Genomic DNA, 27,890 nt, shown 5'->3' on the forward strand with positions numbered 1-27,890 from the left:
GTGCTTAAAAATGTCTTAAACGACAGCTCACCTGCAGGCCAAGAAGCTTCTCGCTGGGTTTGATGTGTCTCTGAATCTCACAGGCCACTGGCTGGATGACTTTAATACCGTCCTCATAAAACACATAGAACATGTTTCCAATCCCCAGACCTGTAGTATGATATAGATACGTTTGTTCACGGCTCAAGAGACATTAATATTGCATTGAAACACAATGCTTACTTACCTTCTTCTCTCCACAGGATGTTAGCCACTGCAAGACAACACAAAGAAGACTCATGTGAGAGATGTTTGCTGTACTTTATCCATCCAATTTTTTTTTAAATCCACCCCATCAGAGATACAAGATTAACTCACAACTTCTGGCTATAAAAACCTCCAACAGATAATTGCGACAGCATTTGTACTTTTTTTCCTGCTGTGGTTTAATGCTGAGAGTTGTGTTTGATTTTGCCAAGTAATTATATTCTGCAACCTGAGGAGCTTATTGATTCGACTCGCTCATGTGTACTCAATATGTGTCTGCATTGTACATTGAGGTCAGTCTATGGGGATTTATACACTCACACACAGTCACCAACCACAGTGTTCACACAGAGGAAACAATGTGCATTAGGGTGAAAGTCAGAGTATATCTTTGGATTAAGCATGATTATTTACCCATAACTACTGGAGCTGTGACTTGTATTACCCTTTAAAACACTTAAACTTTGGAGATTGAGATCCATGCCTTACTAACAATGATCAAATACCTTTAAAAGGGCTCTTATGGCAATCAAGTAGCTTAGCAAAGCATAGCTGAAGCATAACCAAAAAATATCACACACAATTAACTCCTGAATAATTCCAAAAGCATTTTAGTACAGAATACACTGGCTAATAACTACAATAAAAACAACTCCACTATGAAGAAATGTTTCCTGATGGCATCAGCATTTGTGCTAAAAATAACAAAGATGGCCATTACCTGCAAATAATCGATATGCCATTATTATGCTCGTGCAATATTTGTTAGCAGAAATGAACAATATATTGTGCCAATAATGTCCAAAGTCTCCTCCTTATAACTTTGTGATTGTTAAATAGTGCAGTTTGGTAGTGAAGATTTGACCTCCAACTGCTCCTCAGCAATCTGATTCAATCTCTCACAGTCTGCGAATCAATCCCCCACAATTCACCTGTGCTACTTACAATCCCTGCACCAAGAGATTCTCATTCCACTCTCTGGACAGTAACGGAGCTAGAGTTAATCTTCAAAACGTCCTTAGTCAAGTTCTTTTTCTATGAGTTAATGAAACAGCACAATCTAGAAGACTTTTGTGAAAATACTGCCATTGCATCAGCAAATTATGAGAAATGTGAAAAAAAAAAGAAAAGGATTCTGGAAATATGGAGCTCCACTATAAAATGAAAGCAGAAGGGAGTGGTTTGGAAGTAATGTGATCCGGAGTCTTTTCCAATAACACAGTATTGACACAATTCATCACCGGCCAGGGGAAATAAAGAATCATAGAAATACTGTAAGAGGTTGCTTGCAATGGTGTATGGACACTGGTGAAATAAGTCAAAGTGTTGATCTGGGTACAAAGTAAATTCATATTTGATGTTTATACAGTTTCTGCGTTAAAGGAACACTATTTATTTTACACATTAGACTCAACATGCAACAAATCATCATTTGTATATTGATGATAAAATACTTTTCTATGGTGACCCAGAGGGGACATGTTCAGTTTTTTTAGTTTTGCCTTAGCCACGAGATATTAAATCATGGGAATGCCATATTAACTCGTGGGACCGTAATAATATGTTGTGGAGGACATCCTTATGACATGGCCGTGAGATACTATGTTGAGGGAACGACATCTTTTTCTCGTGGCCACGAGTTTAATGTGTAAACATGCCTGTGTTACCTGGGGTTATCAGAGATGCATTTTATTTTGAATTAAGAAATAATTATATTAGTTATTTTATTTAATTATTTAAATTATTATTACATTATTGAATTACTTTAACCATACAGGTAGGCCTAGGCTACCGGACTGTATTGGGCGCAATTTAGACATCATTTGAATGAAGTTTATCATAAATAAATGTTACATCAAGTACATAAAATAAAATAGCCCTACAAGAAAACATTTTTATCCATCCCACAGTCTTGTAAGTACATTAACTTGTCTTTTTTCTGTAATATTTGTATATTATTTTTATTATTATTATTATTACTTATATTCTCATATTCACTGTTATGTATTTGATTTATTTTCCCTTCATTTCCATCTTTTTACTTAATGTTCTAAATAGTTTTGTAAGTAATAACCTACTGTAAATGCCCGACATACCAATTATGCTATGACAAAGTCCTTTCAGGCAAGTCGTGCCACTCGGCCGCCATCTTGGCAACGCCTCCGGGCAGCTATTTCAGAATAACAAGACCAGCTCCTATCTAAATGAATGGGCAGAGAGTCAGAACTGCACTTTCACAGGTCACCGAGACATAAAAACAGCATGTATAGAAACAGCAGTGAAATATGATAAAAATCGCTGAAAAAATTTGATGACTTTCCCCCAAAATAAGGTTTAAAACGCCTTTTCCCCCACAGGTTATACCTTTACTACGCATGCGCAAGGGTTCCTCAACTGTGCGCATACGTCAGTGGAACCAGACGATAGGCTTAAATGTTTCCCGGCTTGACTGTTAAAAGCAGATGATTGGCTTTCCAGCGGGAGGGGCAGGACATGTGCACACAACCGCCATTTTTGCCGTTACGGGTTTTCCTTATATATATGTATTGAGGACTGAAGAAGTGACATGTCTCTTATAAACTGTCTCTGGCTATGATTATGCTATGACTTATTGGAATTTTTACTGAAATTGCAGTTAAAAGGTTGATTTTAATATACATTTTATTTTATTCCAGCCAATTAATATATTATTATTTATATTTTGTATTATTGAGGAATGAAGGAAAAGACATGACATGTGACATCCCATACTTAGGCTGCTGAACCTTACCTCAAATGCACTCTGCCCGAAATGCTATGTTCCCAACAGCAGAGTCACATTTCATGCTGCCGGTGGGAGATCAAGCAGTGGTACGAGTTGACTGTGATGGCGAAACAGGTGAGGGCCAGTGCTGGACTCTAATTATGTCTCCAACACAATGGAAAACTAATCAAGACAAATGCCTGGGGTCTGTGTTTCTGCTTTGCCTCTCTGAATCATTCATGGACCTATCAAAGTATTCATGAGTTGAGAATGCAACTCTGCGTCTATCACGATAATGCTCCATTATGCAAATTCCCCTGGTGGTCCTGCATAATTAAGCGAACATGATTTAATTATGACAATTATGAAGACTCAATAAGTGAATATGCTATATGACTGAATGATTTGTTGAAGCAACCTTTACCATATGTGGTGTGTAGCATGTATATGGAAAAAATACTGTTCATTTAGTAGGTTTGGAAGGTCATGCTGCAGTTGAGTGCACTACCTTATTTTGCTGGTATTGCTTTCTTTAAACTTTAATACAAACTCCTACAGTCTTTTGGATATTGAGGATAATGCCCTCAGGTGTAGGGCACCACCTCAGAGAAGGGCTGATGCTGAAATAGACTCCAGAAAATACATTTGATGATAGAAAGGAAAAGAAGATAGCCATTAATTTCTGACTTAGAGCAGTGATACATAGTGTAAGGTTCAACTGTCCAGGAAAACGGTCCTTTAGACACACCTTCGCACACACAGGATGTGTTCAGCAGCTCGGTCATTACTGACATAAACTAAGAAAATGAACTCAAATTATATCTGAAAAATGTTAAGTCACCATGAAACACAAATTATAATATTTGAACATAAAAGTTTTGGGGTGAGTAAACGTTTTTGAAAGTATTTTATGCACACAGGTGTTTATTAAAAACAACAACAACTACTGTATGTAAGTTATATTGTGAAATGTTATACAATTTAAATAATTTTTTTTTATAGAAAACTATTTTATATGTACTTTATTCCTGTGATTTTACTCCAGTCTTCAATGTACAAGACTGGTAACAAGAATTAAGAAGAAAACATTGTTTTTTTAATGCCGACTTCAGTCACTTGGTATTTTACAACTATGGGCTATATTTATACAAGTATAAACATGAGTTTATAAAGTTTCATCCAATAACAACAATTCTCTCATTCATTCACTCTCAAGCTGCTCCAAATCTATTTGACCAGCTTTCTTCCATGCAACCCAAATGCCTTACATGCAGTCACAATGGATGGATTCTGAAGCATTCAAACTTTGCAAAAGTATATACAGTTTAAAAGTGGTCTGTATGACGTATGTGCTATTTGAACTTTTCCAAAGTAATACAAAAGCAGACCAAATTACTGAAACCAGCTGTGTAAATTTCGACTAATTGTAGTGAATGAAGTGTTCAGGCAAGGATTCTGAACTACTCTAAACGCTATTCATTAAAACAGTCTGAAAGAAAGAAAAGGGCCACATACTATGCATTGTTTATATATATATATACTGTGTGTGTATATATATATATATATATATATATATATATATATATATATATATAGTTTTCTTTATTTTCATGACTATGAAAATTGTAGATTCACACTGAAGCCATCAAAACTATGAATTAACTGTGTAATTATATATGGAATTATATACATAACAAAAAAGTGTGAAACAACTGAAAATATGTCATTCTAGGTTCTTCAAAGTAGCCACCTTTTGCTTTGATTACTGCTTTGCACACTCTTGGCATTCTCTTGATGAGCTTCAAGAGGTAGTCACCTGAAATGGTCTTCCAACAGTCTTGAAGGAGTTCCCCAAGAGATGCTTAGCACTTGTTGGCCCTTTTGCCTTCAGCCTGCGGTCCAGCTCACCCCTAAACCATCTCGATTGGGTTCAGGTCCGGTGACTGTGGAGGCCAGGTCATCTGGCGCAGCACCCCATCACTCTCCTTCTTGGTCAAATAGCCCTTGATGCCTTCAGTGTGACTCTACAATTTTCATAGCCATGAAAATTAGGAAAACTTTTTGAATGAGAAGGTTTGTCCAACCTTTTGGTCTGTACTGTATATGTATGTATATATATATATATATATATATATATATATATGTATATATATATATATAATCTTTTTTTTAGGATAGAGCTCTGTGCACTTATCCTTAAATTATATCCCAGCATGCAATGGCAAAGAGATGCTGACACTGTTCAGACTGTGACAGTGCAGAACACAAAATTACAGGGTGTGAAATTATAAATCTGACAAGATCCCTACAGTAGACTGCCTGATACAAACAAAAAAAAGTAGATAAATAGACAAAGTAACCATCACATTTGGCTTTTGGTGAGGCTTTTGTTAACAAGGGTTTCGTGTTTGACTGTGGAATTGTGGGTACTCAGAGACATGTTGCTTCTCTGCATCTGTTCTTTTATTTGCGTTCACCATCTCTCATGATATCAGTGGAGTAAACATGGAATCCTGTAACTTAAGTACACAGCTGCAGCAGACCACCGGGAGATCAGCACTACTATTGTTTGTATGTTTACAGCAGGTGGTGTTTATCTGACAGCCTTAAATACTTGGCCAGTATTTTTTCCTCCTTGACAAGACAGCAACAGCATATAGTCTCTCTTGTTCGTAGATGATGAGCACAATCACACCTGAGTGCTTTGCATCACCCCAGGCTCAAATCACTCATCTGTTTAAATCGTCCTCAGCCCACATCTGCTTACATTTCCACTAATTATTTGAGTACATGTCTGGTCCCAGAAGAAATTTTTTTAATGATAGCAACTTGCTGCAGGATTTGCTTCACAACTTAATTGAACCAGAATGTTTGCATTGTTTTACAAGGGAGACTTTGTATATTGTTATTGATATGAGATATTGTTTGGTGCCGGACTGTTAGTCTAAAGGTGAAGTGTGTAGTCCCTGCTCCACAAGCAGTACTAAATAGAAGTCCAAAAATAACGACCATTACCAAACTGGTTTCCCAAAAACACTTTCTTCCAAAACAGCTAATTCTTTAACTAAATCAATTACCTCTGCTATAGATCACAATATTACATCAAACTTTTTTTGAAGCACAAAAATTATCTGGTAAAATAAATCTGGTCTTTTATGAAGAAACAAACCAAGACCATATTAATCTACTGACTCACCTAATATATATAAAATAACCATAACATTTCAATAAATATTTTAATAATGTTTAATTTAAAATTAACATTATACGTTTAGATGTATATACAACTTAATAGTTTGGCCCCAGTACGTTTTTCTTTTTGAAGAAATTTATACTTTTTTTTTTCTCTGCAAGAATTCATTAAATTCATCAAATGTGATAGTAAAGAATGGTATATTATAACAAAATATTTTTATTTCAGTTAAATGCCATTTTGAACTTTTTAATTATAAAATAATCAGTTTCACTGTTTCCTCCAAAAGATTAAAGTCTGCATGAACCTGAAGTTACTGCCGACTGGATTTCAGTATAGTAATGTATTTACAACTGTGGCGAGTGGGGCGGGGCCGAGAGCCGTGGGAACGGGGTGAGGCCGGTGGAGTGATTGAGAAATGAGCGACACCTGCTCGACCCACCGGTCTCGAGTCCCGCGGAGGAGATGGAAAGATATAAAACAGGAGCGACGACAGTGAAGGACGAAAGAGGACCAGGCCTGGATTTTAGTTGTGCTTGGTTTTTGTTTGTGTTTATTTGATGATAAAAGTTTCATTTTGATTGTCCGCCGGTTCCCGCAAAAGAACTGCGTTACAACAACTGAAACAGAATATTGAGTAGAGGCTGGGGTTTTTATTTTTGCGCTCCCCCTCTCATCTCTCACTCACAGCAAATTAATAGTAGGAGGGGTCTGATTAGACATATTCTGCCCAATCCATCAAACTGACGTCATTAGACAAGGCATGATATTCCAGAGCGTAAGCAAATGATCAGATTAATTGTTGACTTTAAGACTAGCAATCTGTGCAAAAAAAATCCTAAATTTTGATTTCATGCGGACTTTAAGCAAAACAAATGTTTTCAACATGAATAAAACTAACAAATATTTCTCGACCACCAAATCAACTTGAAATGATTACTGAAGGACCATGTGACTCTGAAGTGTATATAGTGTATATTTAGCTTTATAATATATATTTTACAATATATGATAAAAATATATTTTTATTTTTAATAAATTAAAAAACAGTAAATACTCATTTAATTGTAATAATATGTACTATATTTACCGTCTCGGTTACGTATGGTAACCCTCATTCCCTGAAGGAGGGAACGGAGATGCCACGTCGGTGACCGACGAATATGGACATCGCTTCGATAGACCAATCTACTTTGAGTATAAACTAAACGAGCCAATGCACATTGGCATGCAATTATTGCATCCAGCTGCCGCTGATCACTGTGTGAGTATAAGAGGGCAGCAGGTGCAATGCATACCAGTTTTTCGCTGAGGAGTCGAGCCGGGGACCCGGCAGCCCAGCGGCAGTACAGCAACCATGGCGACGGGACGTGGCGTCTCTGTTCCCTCCTTCAGGGAACGAGGGTTACCATATGAAACCAAGACATTCCCTTTCAGTCGGTCACTCTCGACGCCACGTCGGTGACCGACGAATATGGGATCCCTATCAAAGCGCCATGGATGCTGCCCCTTCCAGTGCCCTTTGCGAGCCGCCTGCGCCCCTATTAGGTGTAGGCCGGGGCTCAGAACAAGTAGCTCCACTCACCGTTGTCAAAGCACTACATCACTGGGTGAGATTGGATAACACTGGGAAAACGTACCCGGTCCGTCTGGAACCGGGACGCTGCGGAAGCCCCATCCTTCCCGAAGGAGGTCTCTGAGGCAAATACACATAGCATCCATTTAGGAGTACCCGGAGAAATTTGAGGTGATTAAAAGCCCTCTTGGGAAGGCAGAAGTCTGCCGGGGAAACACAAGCTCTAAGGCTATACCGTGGACTATACACATGAGTACCGCTTGGGTCTCAATATGGAACCCACCCTTCCATGGTTCTCACGGATTCATCATGAAGGTCTGGTGCCGGATGTTCTGCCGCGTCCAGCTGCTTAGGGTGATGGAGGGTCTACAGTACGGACACTCTGGAGCAGTTTAAGCAAGCCGACACTAACCGGGGCCTCTCAGTGCCACTACCCATTTGAGGTGAGAACACAGGAGGATACCGGCTCTACATGAAGGCTATAGAATTTAGCGAACATGTTAGGGGTCGCCCAACCCACAGCTCTACAAATATCTGTCAGCGAGGTGCCACGAGCCAGCGCCCAGGAGGATGCAACACTTCTAGTTGAGTGAGCTCGTAACCTGAACGGGCAGGGCACACCCTGAGCCTGATAAGCCAGGGTTATGGCATCCACAATCCAGTGGGCCATCCTCTGCTTAGAGACGGCACTCCCCTTCTGCCGGCCTCCATAACAGACAAAGAGCTGGTCTGAGGTCCTGAAGCTTTGTGTCCGGTCTACGTAGCACCTTAATGCTCGGACGGGACAAAGCACAGCCAGGGCTGGGTCTGCCTCCTCCAGGGGCAGCACTTGCAGGTTCACCACTTGGTCTTTGAAGGATGCAGTGGGAACCTTGGGCACGTAGCCAGGCCGGGGCCTCAGGATTACCTGGGAGTCAGCCGGCCTGAACTCTAGGCACGATTCGTCGTCTGAAAATGCATGCAGGTCCCCTACCCTCTTGATGGAGGCCAGTGCAAGCAGGAGCAGAGTTTTCAATGAAAGAAACTTTAGCTCAACTGAATGCAAAGGCTCGAATGGGCACTGCTGTAGTGATTTAAGCACTAGAGTCAGGTCCCAAGGGGTATAGAGGGGGCCGGGAAGGATTTAACCTCCTGGTTCCTCTAAGGAACCTGACGATGAGGTAATGCTTACCCGGAGACTTCCCATTCACGGGGTCATGGTACGCAGCAATAGCGGCAACCTGGACTTTGAGGGTGGAGGGAGACAGCCTTCGCTCCAACCCTTGCTGCAGAAAGGATAGCACGACCGCAATCGGGCATCTTCGGGGGTCTTCTTGGCGAGGAGAACACCACTCAACGAACAGGTTCCACTTCAAAGCATAAGCGTGTCTCGTAGACGGTGCTCTTGCTGAAGTGATGGTGTTCACTACCTCTTGGGGTAGGTCACCTAGAACCTCCGCCAAATGGTGCCCCGTCTCCGAGTCAGTAAATCCCTCCTCAGAGGAACCGGCCAAGGAGGGGCTGTCGAGAGGAGCACTAGTTCGGGGAACCAGGTCTCAGTGATCTTCGTAAAGACACGGGGAGACAGGGACAGTCCGAAGAGCAGGATCTTGTACTGATATGCCCGTCCTTCGAACGCAAAGCTCAGAAAAGGTCTGTGGCGCGGAAGGATGGACACATGAAAGTACGCGTCCTTCAGGTCGATCGCTGCAAACCAATCTTGGGGACGGATGCACCCGAAAATGCGTCTGTGTCAACATTTTGAACAGTAGCTGACGGAGGGCCCAATTCAAAACTCGCAGATCAAAGATCGGCCGTAACCCACCACCTTTCTTGGGTACAATGATGAAGTAGGGGCTGTAAAACCCCGTCCTCATATCGGCTGGAGGGACCGGCTCTATCGCGTCCTTCGCCAGTAGGACTGCGATCTCTTCCCGCAAGACAGGGGCATCGGACGCTTTCACTGCAGTGAAGCGGATACCGCGGAACTTGGGGGAACGCCACGCGAACTGAATCGCATAGCCGAGGCTGATGGTCCGCAGAAGCCAGCGAGACGGGCTGGGTAGTGCTGACCAGGTACTTAAAAACCGTACAAGCGGGACCAGCGGAACCACAGCCATACCCGCAGTGGGGCAGCAAGGTGGAACACAGGGACCCAACTTGGAAGGCTTGTGAGCAGGCTGGAGTGTGATGTGGGGTGCATGGCTCACCTGGTTCCACGGGTTGGCAGAGGGTGCGTGAGTAGGGCTTTTTTTAGGGCGAACCGCCCGCTGCCATCTGGCGAAGGAGGAGGATGAGTGAGGTCCGGAGCTTGGCCGTCCGCAACTCTCCGTGCCCCCCTGGGACCCAGAGATAAGGGTCCCGGCCGGTTTCTGGCAGTAAAAGGTGCCGTCCACGACCTGGTGAGCTTGTCATGCACTTCCGGAAAGAAAGGCACTGGGGTGGGGCGCTGAGAACCAGCACGCGCCACCCCGAGAAACCAATCATCCAGCCACAAGGGCTCGGGACGCGATGGAGGATTCCACTCTAGCCCTACCCTCTCGGAGGCCCGGGAAAGCATAACTGACATTTCAGGGTCCGACTCGGGCCTTGCCACCGTCCCAGAGGGCGGCAGCGCAGCCGAATCTTCCACTGATTGCTCTCCCTCCTATGCTGAGATCGACATCCGGTCGAGGGGAGGCCCGCTGGATACCACTGGTACGCTCATTGTAGAGGGCCCAGTGCGTTCCGTGGGTTGCTCCACTGGATCGGAGGTGCAAGAGGAGTGGTGGTCCCCAGAGGGTTGGTTCCCTGCTGGGTTTGCCACCACTGTGTCCCTGAGCCACTACCGGAAGTGGACCTCGTCTGTCTGCCAGAACGAGCCCCAGATCGCGGCAGAGGCAGCGGGACTCCGCCCCCTTGAAGGTAGCGGAGGCTGGTTTGCAGCTCCGAGATGGTCATCTTCCCGCAATGGGAACATGACGCATCCACGAAAGCCACCTCAGCGTGCTTGATGCCCAGACACATGAGGCAACGATCATGACCATCACCCGGTGCCAGGTAACGACTTCACCCAGAAACGCACGGGGGAAATGGCATCCTTAAAAGGAAGACCCGTCGTCTTTAAAAAGACGCACCCGTGAAGCTCTTTTAGAGAAAATTTGCTCTTTTAGGAAATGCTCTTTCAGTGCCACGGCGCACAGGGGAGATTGCCGCTTGCCACACGACAGGGGATAGTGCAGCCTGAAGTGTGCAACCCACTCGAAATTGGAACAACCGCTGCTGTAGCGCAATCCTGCCAAAACAGGAAGCGTCCCAGAGCGTGCTGAACTCGCAGTTCACCATAGACACAGTTCAAGGTAAGCAGAACGACACTGTTGCTCGGCTTCGAAGCGAAAAGCTGTTATGCATTGCACCTGCTGCCCTCTTATACTCACGCAGTGATCAGCGGCAGCTGGATGCAATAATTGCATGCCAATGTGCATTGGCTCATTTAGTTTACACTCAAAGTAGATTGGTCTATCGAAGCATTATCCATATTTGTCGGTCACCAACGTGGCGTCGAGAGTGACCGACTGAAAGGGAACTATAATTTACTATTTATTTTATTTTTTAATTAAATGCAGCTTTAGTGAGCATAAGATACATAAATTCTTATTGGTTCCAAACTTTTGTAATCTGTAATCTCTATATAAGAAGTCAACATGTTGGCCTGAATAAAAGAAACACAGCAATAATTGAAAATGGCAGCTATAAAACTTAATGTGTTGTTGAAAAAAACCCAATGCCTTTTAACAGTGAAAAAATACACATTTCAACTTTAGGCCATTAGAAACAAAACCGGAAGACTTTTACTCAGTGGCTCTTTAAATGTTTTGGCGGACATCCAATTTTATGATCTCTAGAGCACCATGGCTGGGCTGAAGGACACGGTCTGACCTGTAAAGCTTGAGGAGAGAGAGGGGACCAAGATTATTATCTCCCCCTCTGAGTGCAGTGTGTTTTCCTCCACTGACCTGTATAACAGCTCTGACCCCAATTGCTAATGGCTGTCCACCAACTTCACCTTGTTTTGCCCTTTAGATGTGCGATTACTTTTGTCACACGCCCCTACAACCTTTCAGAAACTGTAATCCTCACTGTACATTCACCAACCAACACACAACTTTGTGCTAGGAGTCCTAGTTTTTATTGCTCTGTATCAGTGGTCGTCTTGTGTAACCAAACCTCAGTGGAAGCTAATTTTAGGCATGCACCTTACTGTATAAAAACCACATCTCCCATTCATAAGTTACACAGCAACAAGGACAAATTAATTACACAAAGCTGAAGCAGCTGGCTAAAGGATCATTGATATCAATAAGAACAATTTTAAATGTAGTGCTTGGGCACAAGTTGGAAATGTATTTGCCGGGCTGGTGCGCTCTGTGGAAGCAGCAAGCCGTGTATCATCTCAGGCTTATGAGTTCAGACCTGCCGTTGCAGGAATAATGCAAGTGGAAACCCCAGCTGACAGTGCAGGATTGTTCCTCTCATGCCCAATGAAAGCAATAGCACAGACTATCAAATCCAACCGTTTAGCCCAGTTTTAACACAAGAGACGTATCAGAGCTACTAGTGACACACACTAATGCATTAAAAGAACAGTTTACCCAAAATTCAATTATTCACTCACCTTCATGTTGATCAAATCCAATCTTCCGTGGAAGATTTAAGAATTATAAATAATTTAGCTGTATGCACTTTGCAGTTAATAATGCAATGAATAATGAGTCAACAGTGATGCAAAAGCACCATTAATGTGTGACATACAATAGCTTTGTGTGTAAAACAAGTCTTCAATCAAAGAAAATGTTGATGCCCTAGATCTCCTAGAGAGAACTCTAATCATTCTTTTGATTTTATTTTTATTATTATTTTTTTAATGAAACCAACAGTTTGGTTTAAATCACTGACTCAGTAATTCAGTTTCAGCTCACTGTAGGGCAGTGCTTACTGTGTTAACAGTGTTACTGTTAACAAAAACTAAAACTATTAAAATCATTTTCGGTAACTGAAATAAAGCTGTAAGCATTTAGCATTTAATCAACATGAAATAATGTTAATCATTAGGTAATAAGTTCATTAGGAAACATTAATAAGCACATTATCTCACATTTCTATTTGAATATATTAACTAAATGATCAGTTAAGCATAATATAATTAATATTTGTTAATGATAAAAAAAATAATATTATAAAGCATTACTAAAATGGTTACACTATTTTTTAAGGTGTCCTTGTTACAGTGTAATTGTACATTTAAGTACTGACTAAGTAATATTAATTGACTATGTATACTTGTAGGTTTGGACTGTTTTTATGATGCATTTAGAAGATTAATGCTTCAATCACCATTCACTGCAATGGCATAAAAAAAAATTAAATAAAATAAAAAAAAAACGAAGTGAGCAACAAACGGTTCCTTTAAAGGGGGGGTGAAATGCTATTTCATGTATACTGAGTTTTTTACACTGTTAAAGAGTTGGATTCCCATGCTAAACATGGACAAAGTTTCAAAAATTGAGTTGTAAGTTGTAGGTTGTTCCGGTTTGTCACAAGTTTCGGAAAGTTTTTTTCGAGTATGGGTCTGTGTGACGTTAGATGGAGCGGAATTTCCTTATATGGGTCCTAAGGGCACTTCTGCCGGAAGAGCGCACGCTCCCGTAGAGCAGAGCGGAGGAGAGACATTCACTGATCAGAGCGAGAGCGTCGCGAAATGTCACAAAAGAAGTGTGTTTTTGGTTGCGAGGGCAAGACAACCCTGCACAGATTACCAAAAAAAAAAAAACATTAAGGGACCAGTGGACAGAGTTTATTTTTACAGAGTGTCGACAGAGTTGTGCAAGTGATTTTGTTTGTTCCCTGCATTTCGAAGATGCTTGTTTTACAAACAAGGCCCAGTTTGACGCCGGATTTGCATATCGTTTATTTAAGGATGATGCAATCCCAACGAAAAAGGGTCACGATCGTGTGTTGGAACCGCAGGCGGTGAGTAAAACTGCTCCAAATATCTCTGTGTTGTTAACTTAGCTATCGGCGCGTAAACACATCAAGTAAACCTTGTACACCTTTAAAGATGAAAAAAAAGACGACAAAGTGGAACTTAGTCATTTTCCAAAACCGCTAAGCAAATATATACAGTTTCAATACATACCACATAGAGACGTCCTGCTGTAGTCATTGCTGCTGCTGCTCTCGTTCAGTTTCAGCCTCGTGATCTGATTCTGGATCATAAATAAACGGCTGAATCTGACTGTTAGCCATGGTTTGTTTTGGATGATGTTTTTTTTTTTCCTCACGGTAATGTCACAACTTCCAAACGCTCTCAACGCAAAAGCCTACTCGCGCTCGTGATTCTTTAGCTCCGCCCACACGTCACGCTTCCAGATGCTCGTGTTTTTCCAAAAAAAAATCGGCACAGACTATTTTTCTCTTATAAATATAATAAAACTAAAGACTTTTTGGAGATATGAAGGATGCAGTACTACTCTATAGGTACTCAAGATTAACAGGAGATTGAGTGAAAATGAGCATTTCACCGTAAACACCAACAATGATGTTGCTTTTGGGTCCAAATGAAAAATATATTCTAATACAAATGATTTGCTATATCACGCCTATGAGAATATTCTTTAACATAGCGATCATAGAGATCATATAAGTCTGCTTGAGGAGAAACCATGAGTGAGACGGTCTACAGTGAGTGTTGATCCAGACAGCTGGCAGAGTTCACCTGTCAGAGAAGAGATCAAGGGGTCTGGATGAACTGACTCCAGATCAGTGGGCAGAGCAATAGAGAATCGGTGTAAATACTGTCATCCATTATGCATGCGCACAGACAGCACTGGCTCAGGCTCTGTGACCTGTGAGGAAACCATGGCCTTCTGTGTGCACAGTGCATTGCTCTCAAATCTCGCTAAACTACAATAGCTAGACCCCTGAACTCGGTCTGAGGACTACATATCCCAACACCTCCACAAAACCATTACAGAAAATGTGAACGATGAGTGTATGGTGACCTGTGAGGTTACTCTGCATCCTTCACTGCCCACAACTTCATGGCTTCAATACAATAAACCTGACTGTATCCATAAGCATTTATATAAACGCACATATATGCTACTGTTTAAAAGTCTGGGGTCAGAAATGAATACTTTTATTCAACAGGGACACATTAAAATGATCAAAGGTGACAGTAAAGTGTACTGTGTGTGTATATATATATATATATATATATATATATATATATATATAGAAAATTGTTTTTCAAACATTTTAATACAGTGTGCGATAAAACTGCTGACAAATATTGAAATATCTGGCCTCTGGGACTCTTCTTCCATATTGCATCTCCTTCTGTTATTATCTATAGTTATCTGAAGTTTATAAACTATTAACGTTCAGTCTGATGAATAATGCAAAGAAACAGGGAGTGAAGTTCCATCATAAGGACAGATGGGCTGCACTTCATGACTTATACATACACGTTTTCCGAGCCGAGTCCTCCACGAATAGAGAGGAAATGTCCTCGTCCACTCCTGCTTCGTTACGGGCGATGCAGGTATAGGCACCGGTGTCCTCGAAATGGACGTTACTGATGTGCACCTCGCTCCCATTAGCTGGAAAGGAAAAAAAAAAAAAAAAAAAAAAAAAAGTATGAAGGAAAGCCTGAAGTGAACTTTTCCACCATCATTTCTAATTTACTTGAGAAAGAAACAGTTCTATTTATGTAAATCCTTCTAATGGGATTGTAAAAAATGTGTTTGATATCGGCTTAAACATTTATAGTGTTCTCAAGTTGTCATGTTAGCTTTAGTCTGAACAGCTGACGTTGGAAGAATGTTTGTTGAGGAGAGGCCCCACAGGGGGGATGGTGGGATTGAGTAAAGATCTAGATCATGAAAAAAACACGTCAGTCACTGCTTCAGTGCAACCAGAAGGCATGAAGGCTAAATAAAGCTGCTTCAGAATGACAAGATCAACGATGGCTTGTGTAAGGATATGGGTACATTTTTTTTTTTCAATGTGAAATCTGCTAGTGTAAAGCTTTTGTTGAGAATAGAGAACTGTATTGTCATTAGACTTGGGAATTCCCTGAATTCTAATTCAGAACTGGTTATATTTTTATCCTGACAGAGTTTTCTTCACTACTTATTTAGCGTTGCATTAACCACTACTGAATCTACAATGCCAAACAGACCAGAATGGATGGATTACAAAAATTATTCTTATGAGTCGCTTATTTTTAGTGATTTAAACATGAACATTTAGTCCAACCGTTAATTGTAAGTAAGACAACATTATGCCTCTGTCAGTAGTTTTTTTATTCAAAAGCAGAAAATATTGTTACTACATTTTAAAAAGTTTGGGATTTTCCAGTAAAACATAAAACAAAACATCTAATAATTATATCTTATGCTAATCAAGGCTGCAATTATTTGATCAAAAATACAATAAAATCAACAGTAATATGGAATTACAAAATTAATATAATTATTAATTTTATTTTTTTACATTTTAATATAGCTTAAAATGTATTCCTGTAATGCAAAGCTGAATTTTCAGCATAGTGTTAAGTGATAAAATATAATCGAGAAATATTAAAAAGTGTTACTGACCCCAAACATTTGAACGGCAGTGTATACTTAATGTCACATCTAAAAAGACTGAAAAGTCATTAAGTATGTTTTAAAACACCTTTATTATTAAAATTCCATATTTCATTAGGCAGTGGAATTGAATTTTCATTCCAAATATTTATTTCTTAAACTAAAAAGCCCTTAAATAGGACTATTAGGAACCAGAATCAAAATGAGTCAATTCTTTATGATTCCCATTCATAATAGTCACATACAATCCATCTGTGTGGATCCATAATTCCATAAAATCCATAATTAGCAGCATTACTGTTTTAGTCATAAGAATTACATTTCAAGTGGTTATTTGTTTGTACCCTGAAGTGTGAGTTGCTTGGAGAGTTTTGTGGTGATGTCCATGCCGTTCTTCAGCCATGAGAGTTGTGGGTCGGGGATGCCCTCAGCGTAGCACCGCAGACTGGCTGTGACCCCCGGCTCACGTGCCTGGCTCTCTGGATACACCCGGATAACAGGGGGCACTATTAAAAAAAAAAACACACATAAAAAGAAAAGGACAGATTTGTAAGCAAAGTGATTGAATCAACAAATAAACAACATCCTGGATGGTAAGAATAGCAACATATTTTTTCAAGAACATATTTGTTTGCCTTTTGACTTTCAAAAATCTTCTATATGCCACCAAATCATCACGGAAACTCAGCTTGAGAGGATGGTTGCCAAATTGTCAATTATTAAATAAAGATTACTCTTAGAAAAAATTATAATAATATGAACAACAATAATAAGCATCTGGATTTAATCAGTTTACTTTATTTAGAACTCTATATGAGGAAATGGGAGAAATGTTTGGACAGCGGTGGCGGGGGGCACCATTTTGTAGCACGCAAGGGGGTTGATTTAATGAAATGCTTTGCTTCAAGGCACAAGGAGTAGAATCGGAGTCTTAAGCTCCCTGGGACTATTTACTGTGGAGTTTCACTCACGATTGGGAGGCAGAAATCATTTAGTGTAAAAAGATCAAGATCAGCTCATTGGTAATGAGCAGATTATGATAAACAGTAAACCACGTGAAAACAAAGCCATGCATGATGGAAATGTATGAAAGCATATCAGCATATATGTGATACAGAGTTTGAGAAAGTAAGAGCATAGCATATCTATATGAGCAAGGGTGTGATTTACCTACAGCACCTGACCAGAAGCCTCGTGTCTACAAGTTATAAAAAGTAAGGACACCCTATTGTATTCCATGGTTTTCCTTATCAGGACATAAAAAATTAGCAGGCTCGTTCCAGGTCTTAAAATTTGGAAAATTAAACTTCAGATGAACAACAACACATGACATATTGCACTGTGTCATTGTTTATTTAACAAAGTGGAAAAGCAATGGGTGACAAAAATATGGGACAAGTATGGCATGTTTGGAAGGCTTGTCAGAAGAAAGCTTCTTCAATCTAAAAAAAAAAAAGCATAGTAGCACGGTTTAGGTTTGCAAAGTTGCATCTTAACAAACCATAAGTCTTCTAGAACAATGACCTTTGAATGAATGAGACCAAAGTGAAGATGCTTGGCCATAATGCACAGCTGCTGTTTGGTGAAAACCTAACAAGCATATCAGCATAAACAGCTCATACCAAAAGTCACACATGCTGGTGGAGGGCTGATGATTTTGGGCTTGGTTTGTAGCCACAGGACCTGGGCACCTCACAGTCATTGAGTTGACCATGAACTCCTCTGTTAATATTTAGAATATAAAATATTCTAGAGTCAAATGTGAGGACATCCGTCCAACAGTTAAAGCTTGGTCAAGATTGGGTGATGCAAAGGTATATTGATCCAAAGCACACCAGCGAATCTACAATAGAACGGCTGAAGAGAAAAGAATCAAGGTTCTGCAAAAGCCCAGTCATAGTCCAGAGTATATAAACACTTGAGTCGTATATTGTTCATACAACGCAAGTGTTTTGAAGCCATAAAAATAGCTGTGAGGAAATATCTTCGGCCAAAACTCTGATATGGCCAAAAAACAAAACAAACAAGCAAGCAAGCAAACAAACAAAAAAAGCCATATGGATTTGTTCTTTACTAAGCTCAACCTAGAAAAGGTAAAAATCCTTACGAAATGACTTTTCTTTCTGTGTGTAGATGTTTCTATGTGTAACTGAATCTATCTTTGTGTGTATTTTTTTACCTGGGGATCGACTTGAGATTGTCCCCTGTGTGAAACGCATCAAAGCTGACAGCTCTATCACAAAATTCTCATGGCCCCTTGTCTCCTCCAATCTCCCTCCTTTTATTCCTCTGCCCACATTTTCTTTGTTTTCCTCAGTGTTGATTTTCTGTGAGAATAAGCAAGTGTCTTGGCAGCGTGTAAGTCCACCATCACTGGACCGGATAAATTCTCTGTGTGTATTTGTTCCTCCGTGAAACTGAGAGTCAGATTTATTAGTTTATGTTTGTCTTTGTCTCTCTTGGTGTGCGGACGTGTCCATTACATGCGGCAGTGAGAAGTGTGTGTTATTCTGGAGCTTGTGTAGGTGCGTCAGTGCTGATGAGCTTTCAGTGTCCTCGATTAGAGTTTCCTCTCCATTTCACCACCTCTGAGACTCAGCAGGTCTCTGTGAACCTGTCCGACCCTTTTCATTTTCCCAGCTTACACGGTTCTCATATCTGTGTGCTCTTTACGGTCTTTAAAAATAACAGAAAATGAAACCCACACACATTATATATATATATATATATATATATACACACACACACACACAGTATACATACACACAGTACACATACATAACAGAGGTAGGCTTCGCAAGAGGCTTATTAATATTTTTCTTTCTTTTTTTACATTTATTTTATTCACCTCAGTTAGCAATCAAACAAACCCCTGCCTGGAAAACAAAGCAACATGATTAGATTTATCATTTATAATAATGACAAAGGCTCTAAGGACTACAAATGAAAACCAAAAGGTTGGTGGTCATTTGTGTGTGCCATGCAGGACATTAATTAAAAACTGTTTGTCTGCTATAAAGAAATGGAAATGCTTTAGCTTAAATTAAACTACACAGACGCAAAAAAAATAAATAAATAAATAAAATAAAAACCCAAACTGACTGAGGACTGAGAAAAAAAAATTAAACCAAGCAATACTCCAATCCTTTTGGTCATCCAGAAGCATAATTAAGGAAAGCACTAGTGCCCTTGTGACTTAAAACACAAAAAGGGCATGTATCATCTCCTAATTAATTTCCAATTTCATCACAGATCTGACCACGATTAATTGCTAGGCAACAAGTTCGGAGGCAAGTTCAATTGCTTGTTTTTTTCACAACATGGAATGAGAGTATGGTATACAACATGCCACATACAGTCGTGGCCAAAAGTTTTGAGAATTACATAAATATTGGAAATTGGAAAAGTTGCTGCTTATGTTTTTATAATAGCAATTTGCATATACTCCAGAATGTTATGAAGAGTGATCAGATGAATTGCATAGTCCTTCTTTGCCATGAAAATTAACTTAATCCCAAAAAAACCTTTCCACTGCATTTCATTGCTGTCATTAAAGGACCTGCTGAGATCATTTCAGTACTCGTCTTGTTAACTCAGGTGAGAATGTTGAGGAGCACAAGGCTGGAGATCATTATGTCAGGCTGATTGGGTTAGAATGGCAGACTTGACATGTTAAAAGGAGGGTGATGCTTGAAATCATTGTTCTTCCATTGTTAACCATGGTGACCTGCAAAGAAACGCACGCAGCCATTTTATGCAGACGTTGCATAAAAATGGCTTCACAGGCAAGGATATTGTGGCTACTAAGATTGCACCTAAATCAACAATTTATAGGATAATCAAGAACTTCAAGGAAAGAGGTTCAATTCTTGTAAAGTCCAGCAAGCGCCAGGATAGTCTCCTAAAGAGGATTCAGCTGCGGGATCGGAGTGCCACCAGTGCAGAGCTTGCTCATGAATGGCAGCAGGCAGGTGTGAGCGCATCTGCACGCACAGTGAGGCAAAGACTTTCGGAAGATGGCCTGGTGTCAAGAAGGGCAGCAAAGAAGCCACTTCTCTCCAAAAAAAACATCAGGGACAGATTGATCTTCTGCAGCAAGTATAGTGAATGGTCTGCTGAGGACTGGGGCAAAGTCATATTCTCCGATGATGCCCCTTTCCGATTGTTTGGGGCATCTGGAAAAAGGCTTGTCCGGAGAAGAAAAGGTGAGCGCTACCATCAGTCCTGTGTCATGCCAACAGTAAAGCATCCTGACACCATTCATGTGTGGGGTTGCTTCTTATCCAAGGGAGTGGGCTCACTCACAATTCTGCCCAAAACACAGCCATGAATAAAGAATGGTACCAAAACACCATCCAACAGCAACTTCTTTCAACAATCCAACAACAGTTTGGTGAAGAACAATGCATTTTCCAGCACGATGGAGCACCGTGCCATAAGGCAAAAGTGATAACTAAGTGGCTCGGGGACCAGAATGTTGAAATTTTGGGTCCATGGCCTGGAAACTCCCCAGATCTTAATCCCATTGAGAACTTGTGGTCAATCCTCAAGAGGCGGGTGGACAAACAAAAACCTACTAATTCTGACAAACTCCAAGAAGTGATTATGAAAGAATGGGTTGCTATCAGTCAGGATTTGGCCCAGAAGTTGATTGAGAGCATGCCCAGTCGAATTGCAGAGGTCCTGAAAAAGAAGGGCCAACACTGCAAATACTGACTCTTTGCATACATGTCATGTAATTGTCGATAAAAGCCTTTGAAACGTATGAAGTGCTTGTAATTATATTTCAGTACATAACAAACAACTGAAACAAAGATCTAAAAGCAGTTTAGCAGAAAACTTTTTGAAAACTAATTTATGTAATTCTCAACTTTTGGCCACGACTGTACAATGTACATGTTGTGTTGTGTGCTTGCAGTGAACATAAATATTGAATGAGCTACAGTAAAGTGCATGTTTCATTTTGGAATCCATTCATTATTTCTTTAAATCCAATGCTTATTATACAGCTCTCTGGAAAACATGATTTTGATTGGTCAATAATGCAAGTGACTCATACATTACATACCATTAACCTGTAGGGTGTGCGTTTGGAAAAGCTGCTCGTAGCCGTCTACATGGCAGGTGTAGTTGCCCATGTGTGTAGTGGTCACCTTGGTAATGTACAGTGATCCATCATCTCCGAAATCCTGTTAAAAATACACAAAACTACCATCACCATGACCTTACAGAGTGAAAGATTACGACACACAAGTGCAAACAACAGCCCAGAGCAGGAAATGTCAGTGTAGTCCTATAATCAATGTTAGCTTGAATGCATTAATCTGCAAATAAAAATGTTGAAGCGCAATCAAGCATCCAGATACTGGACTGCAGAGAGAAAAGGGAGCAGCTTGCGGTAACACTCTGTGACGCAGTGAAAAGAAAACACAGAGGGACTGAGAGAGAAAGAAAAGGAGAATGATGATAGTAAAAAAAACAGGGTAATCAATAGGAGCAGATTGTAGCGGACATTTGCATCAGTTCTGCTGCAGGCCGTCATTAAAGCTCTACACACACCATTTATTCGCCTCACACTGCTTCTAAAGAAAAACAACAAACTTAAAAAGGTACAGTTCAGCCAAAAATCTACATTTTGTCAGCATTTACTCACCTAGCTGCTTTGTGTATGGCTTTCTTACTTCCGCAGAACACAAAGGAATGAAAATAATTGTTTTTTGTCCAACTGACTTTCATTGCATGGTGCTCTGCTGATGAAAATAAGTCATACGGGTTTTAAATCACATGAGCGTGAATAAATAATAGAATTAAATTTTTGTGATGAGCTCTTTAAAATGGGAGCAAGAGAGAAATTGAGCCACAGTGTATTTATGTAGATTTTAGAGAACATGAAAATGTAAATTAGGTCTACCAACTGATAAAAGAATTACATACTGAAAATAAGCAAATAATTAGGGCTGCCACCTGATAAAATAATTATATATTGCAAATAACTGCATATGATACCCGTTAAGAAAATCCCCCAAATGAATATACTGTCTGGGATTACACGAAGAATCAGAAGAAAACAGACAGGGATATTGCTACAGATCTTCTGGATTTAGTCTAAGATGGTTCAAGAATCAAGTTACCTGAAAAACTGCGCAAGTGCACCTAGGGCAAAACCTGCTTTAAACATGATGGGTGGTCACACAAAATGTTGATTAGTTAATCGATAAAGAAAATTCATGGCATCATTTTTAAAGCTCCCTCGCTTTACAGCATTTTTACACAAGTGCCTAAAACTTTTCAAAGTAATGTAGCTTTGTAGGAAGATTTCTTCAAGCATCTTGGAGATGTTGCCCGTGCTCTTCTGGATTTAGTCTGTCTCAGTTTTGTCATTCCAGACAGACTGGAGGATGGTGACTCCTTCTGCATACTGGATTATTAAAATTAATGGCAAAAGGAATGTCTGGAAAGTAAACTGATATTTCTACTGACACACTACAGCAAAAGATAGAAATAACTGACTTTAAACCATTTTTGTTGATGAAAATACTTTTGAAACTATTCAAAGGCATTGTGGACACTATTGTGCCAGACAAAGTATTTAGACATTAAAAATACTATTTCTACATAGCCACATAGTTCTAACAGCACAATCAAGGAAAAACAGCAGTTTGGCTGTGTGTTAATATGCACCAGTAAGGATGTAAAACTCTGCTCACTACAGGCCATGACCTTGATCATGCAAATAAACAAGCCCCTTTCCTCACAATGTGCTCTTAATGAGTGAAAACAGCAGTACAGTAAAAGAGCATTTTAAAAAGAGGCAAAACAGAGGAGCCTCTGAATATGAAATCAAATCACATTGCGCCAGTCATTTGAAAGTCTAATGATTAGAATAGAAAAAAAGAACAACAAGTGCGTAAAGCAACAAGCAGCAAAGACAACAAAGGCTGAAGAGAAACGCCATCAATGTCCAAACAAAACCCAATGAAGCTAATGTATTCGAACGCCATTGTTTTTACAAGGTCAACTGGCCCTTCCTGACATCCTGATGCCCAGGAACGCACAAGTATTCCTTCAAGGACAATTCAGATGGTTCTGATTAAATATGTTAATTTTGATTAGGCTGCAGAATGATGCAGTAAGACTGTAAAAACTTGAACACTCACATGTATGCACACAAAGCCATAGTGAATGTGGGAGAGATAAACTGTAAATAGTGATGCAACTAACTTACACTTAGTAGCATAACAATAACTCCGTTTTCTACCTAATGAATCCCAGTGTAGAATGATGGTACATTACTGGTTTTAACATGACATTATATTAGGCATGGAACTTTAAAACCAAAAAGACCATGATTTTACAGCTACATATTTAGTTAAATGTTGCCGTTTCCATATTATAGTAACTATAATTCATAACCTAATACAATTGTTAATTTAGTTTAAATCTATCGGTTTCAATATATTTCCTCCACGCTGGTTTGTAGTGTATTATATAGAGGATATGATATATGGCAAAAGGCTAGGATATGGCATCGTAACCCTCATGGTAAATGAACAGAGAAATAGGATGTCCTGAAGAAGCGCTGAAGAGTGCAAACCACCAGCTCCTTCATTTCCCTTGACTCTGAACCAGCTCAACAGTGCAGGCACCTTAACCTGCTCTTCAGATTTGTGAGGCAACGAGGGTTAATTGTGGTGTTAGAAGTGATTAGCTTTAGGGTTCTATCACTGTAGCAGCTAAAAGTGTTAGTTCACCCAAAAATGTAAATTAGCTGGTGTTTTACTCGCCCCTCGAGGCATCCTAAGATTATATGACTCTTCTTTCAGACGAATCCAGTCGGTGTTATAAATTTTTTTTCCCTGGCTATTCCAAGCTCTGTCGTTGCAGTCAGCTGGTGTTTCTGTTGAACAGTCCACAAGTCGTCAAATAAAGTGCACACATGAATAAAGGCCTCCTGTAGTGAAGCCATGCGTTTTTCTATGAAAAAAAAATCCATATTTCAAATGCAGTAAACACTATTCTTTCACTTAAGTTATCTGTCATACGTGGAAGCCATTCTGTTCCAGTCCGGGCAGATGACGTAATACATCTGCACTGCTTGATTAGTGACGAACGCGGAGAGAGAACAGAACAAAACGCCAGTCATAAATTAAAAGCACAAACTGAGGATTTGCAAAGAAAATTGTCAGAGGATTTTGATGTAAATCAAGAGGAGACTGGTTTTCCTTTGCTAAAGTAAGGAAACTTTGCTTCCTTTGCTCCTATAATCAAACTCGTGAGACTAGCATATCTCAGAGGCATACATGCTGTGCATACGTGCCCCCGGTTTCCATGTATAACAGATAATGGAAGTGAGAGAAAAGTGTTTATTACATTTTAAATTTTTCTTACAAAAACACATGGATTCACTGCAGGATGCTTTAATACATCCTCCGAAGCGGTGTGAGGCATGTTTATTATGAAAGCGCGCAATTTATTTAACATCTTGTGGACTTTTCAACTAAAACACCTGCTGACTGGTATGATGGAGCTTGGAATAGCCAGGACAATTTTTTATATAAATTCGACTGAATTACTCTGAAGCATCCTAGGTGTATATGACTTACTTCTTTCAAGGGTGAGTAAAACATAGTCTAACTTTCATTTTTGGGTTAACAAACCCTTTAAAGGCATGCAGACCCAAAAACATGAACCTACCTGAGAGGGGATCTGCAGAAAAGAAATCCAAACAAAAACATTTCAGTTTCAGGAATGATTTTAGGTGCAAAAGTGAAAATGTCAACATGCAAAGTTAAATGCTGGTTTTCTATTTTATCATTTATCTTTTTGATGAATGTTGAAAGGGAAATATACAATCTGGAGGATAATGGTGTGAAACTATATGCTAGCTCAAACAATTCTTCCTGCTGATCCTTAATAATGGTTTACCCACAACTTCTACTTTAGTCTCTAAATCCTCTTCTTTTGTTTAATGTTTTCAGTGAGCAGTTCATAATAATGGTCATGTGGTGGTCTCAGTTGCGTCCCATAATGCAATGCTCAGCAAGAGCCCTCAATTTCAGCACATTAATGTGTGGAAGATTCTTCCTTAGATGAAGATGGGATTCACTAAACTTAATAAAATTACCTCTAACTATACAGTACTTGGATTAATCGATGTTCTCTCTGACAGCAGACTTGGCAAGCAAGCAAGCAAAAAAATATTCATAATAAAAATAAATTTCAGTGAACTTCATATTACCCCCATCTATACTTGGAAAAATAAAGTTAATGCAATATGCCTTGGCATGACATGATGACATTAATGGCCGGCAGCCATATCACCCTGGAGCCCAAGACCGGTTTCCCACTGAAGCTAAGCAGGGCTGAGCCTGGTCAGTACCTGGATGGGAGACCTCCTGAGAAAAAACTAGGTTGCTGCTGGAAGGGGTGCTAGTGAGGCCAGCAGGGGGTGCTCACCCTGTGGTCTGTGTGGGTCCTAGCGCCCCAGTGTAGTGATGGGGATACTATACTGTCAACAAGCACCGTCCTTCGGATGAGACGTTAAACCGAGGTCCTGACTCTCGGTGGTCATTAAAAATCCCAGGATATCTTTCGAAAAGAGTAGAGGTGCTAAATTCGCCCATTGGCCTCTGACCATCATGGCCTCCTAACAATCCCCATATCTGCTGATTGGCTTCATCACTCCGTCTCCTCTCCACCAGTAAGCTGGTGTTTGGTGGGCGTTCTGGCGCACTATGGCTGCCGTCGCATCATCCAGGTGGATGCTGCACACTGGTGGTGGATGAGGAGATACCCCAAGACTATGTAAAGCGCTTTGAGTGCCTAGAAAAGCACTATATAAATGTAATGAATTATTATTATTATTATTATTATTATTAAGTGCTCTGGGAATACAGGATACCTCAAAAGGTACATGAATGTTTTTCTGCATCTTCTGGTTTAGTTCAGCCAGCTCTGCTGTCCTAAAGGATTGTCTATGGCTTTTAGAGCTGCTAATATTTAAACAAGCGTTCCTCTGAGCTTTTAGATTCTTCATGTAGATGTTACTATACCATCTTGTGTGCATGTCCCGTCTGGCTTATATTGTGGTAGGGACTGTAGGTTAAAGGTTCTAGAGATGGATTTTGGCAGCCACAGACTCCTTCCTCATTTAAAGGCCTCAAACTTTTAATATATTAAGGATGACACAGAGGCTAGTGTTGACTAGATTGAGGAAAACCCCAGTGAGCCAAGCATTTGGCTGGTCAAATATGGTTAAGATAGACAGTAGTGTTTTGGGAATACAAATTTCCTCTTTGGCAGACGGCATGCTCACAAACTTACATCCACAAATATACTGAACACTTTAATGAAATTGTATTCATTTATGTTAGACAGACTCAGACATTTATGTTAGTTTCTTCCCTGCAGCATATCCCCAGAGAGACATACAATATTGTCTATGCTGCTTTCATTTATTTAAGTACTTCTGTTTAATTCTTTTCTTAACCGTTCTTTTCGTCTTAAATGACTTCATTTCATATTGGCTCAATCAAGCATCATAAAAGACTGCCAAACCAATTTAGTTTCTCGAGTATCTTCTCTTTCAATCCTCATTTACACTAATGTGCTTTCTATTGAGCTGTAGCTGTGTTGAGTGATGTTGCGTTACAGCGTGAACATTTAAAACATCACTCATATCTCAATTTGGAATCATGGGGCCCATCAGCAAGGGTTGGTTAAAGTTATTGTAATAAATATACATTACAGCTGGAGCGTGGCACAACTGTAAAACATCCAAAAAGCTCTTATTGTGTCATTTATGGGTTTCTTATGTGAAATCCCACCTGGTTTCCATCTCATTCTTTAGTGTTAGCTAAACCGAGTTTAAGGAACATGAAGAGAGATGAAGTGAATTAGATTGAACATCGAATGATCCCACACCATGTTAAATCATTTCAAAACAAGGCCGCTGCAGAACGTACGTTTGCACCTGTGTGTCAATTTATAGGCTTGAAAGTGCCGCCACTTGCTTTCAGCAGCTTTAAAAAGATAGCTGATTGAAATGCTTTCCAGATGGCTTGTACATACACACACTCTACCAGGTAAAAGCAGAGTGTGACGGAGAAGAAATAAGGTGAAAGGGATGTGCCACTCACGTTAATGTCCTCCAGCATGTTGAGGGCATGGTTGTTTCGTCTCCAGATGATTGGTGGCCGCTGGTCCCCTGTGATGGCACACGTGAGCACGACACTCTGACCCACTGTTACCGTGGTGACGCTCAGTTTCTGGTCTTCAGGAAGGTCGAGCTGATAGACCTCTGAGAAACAACAGGGAGAAAGAATGGGTTAATATGAGCTCCCACCCCACCGAACACACACACAAAAAAAAATAAATAAAACCACATAGCAATATTAGAGCTGTTAATTCAAACCACTACTTAAAATTGGCTTTTTCTGATGTGTTCAAGTTTTGCTTTTGATATTTACAATACACAAAGTAACTTTTGTTATTGCAAACTAAAATTTAAACAAAAACTATAAA

The 27,890-nt window shown here is 40.1% G+C and overlaps 1 protein-coding gene across 2 annotated transcripts in view; it reads right to left on the reverse strand.

Moving 5' to 3' along the window:
* fstl5 (follistatin-like 5) overlaps positions 1-27,890 on the reverse strand; it is a 130,301-nt gene that overhangs the window by 16,384 nt on the left and 86,027 nt on the right. For both annotated transcript variants that reach the window (XM_059515998.1, XM_059515997.1), the window contains exons 7-12: positions 27,506-27,666; positions 21,436-21,556; positions 16,712-16,873; positions 15,243-15,377; positions 227-253; positions 32-150 (exon numbers count right to left, since the gene is read on the reverse strand). In XM_059515998.1, coding sequence (XP_059371981.1) covers positions 32-150; positions 227-253; positions 15,243-15,377; positions 16,712-16,873; positions 21,436-21,556; positions 27,506-27,666 — 725 coding nt within the window. The remainder of the gene's footprint in view (positions 1-31; positions 151-226; positions 254-15,242; positions 15,378-16,711; positions 16,874-21,435; positions 21,557-27,505; positions 27,667-27,890) is intronic.

Source organism: Carassius carassius, chromosome 29 (assembly GCF_963082965.1).
Source record: "Carassius carassius chromosome 29, fCarCar2.1, whole genome shotgun sequence".
Lineage (NCBI taxonomy): Eukaryota > Metazoa > Chordata > Actinopteri > Cypriniformes > Cyprinidae > Carassius > Carassius carassius.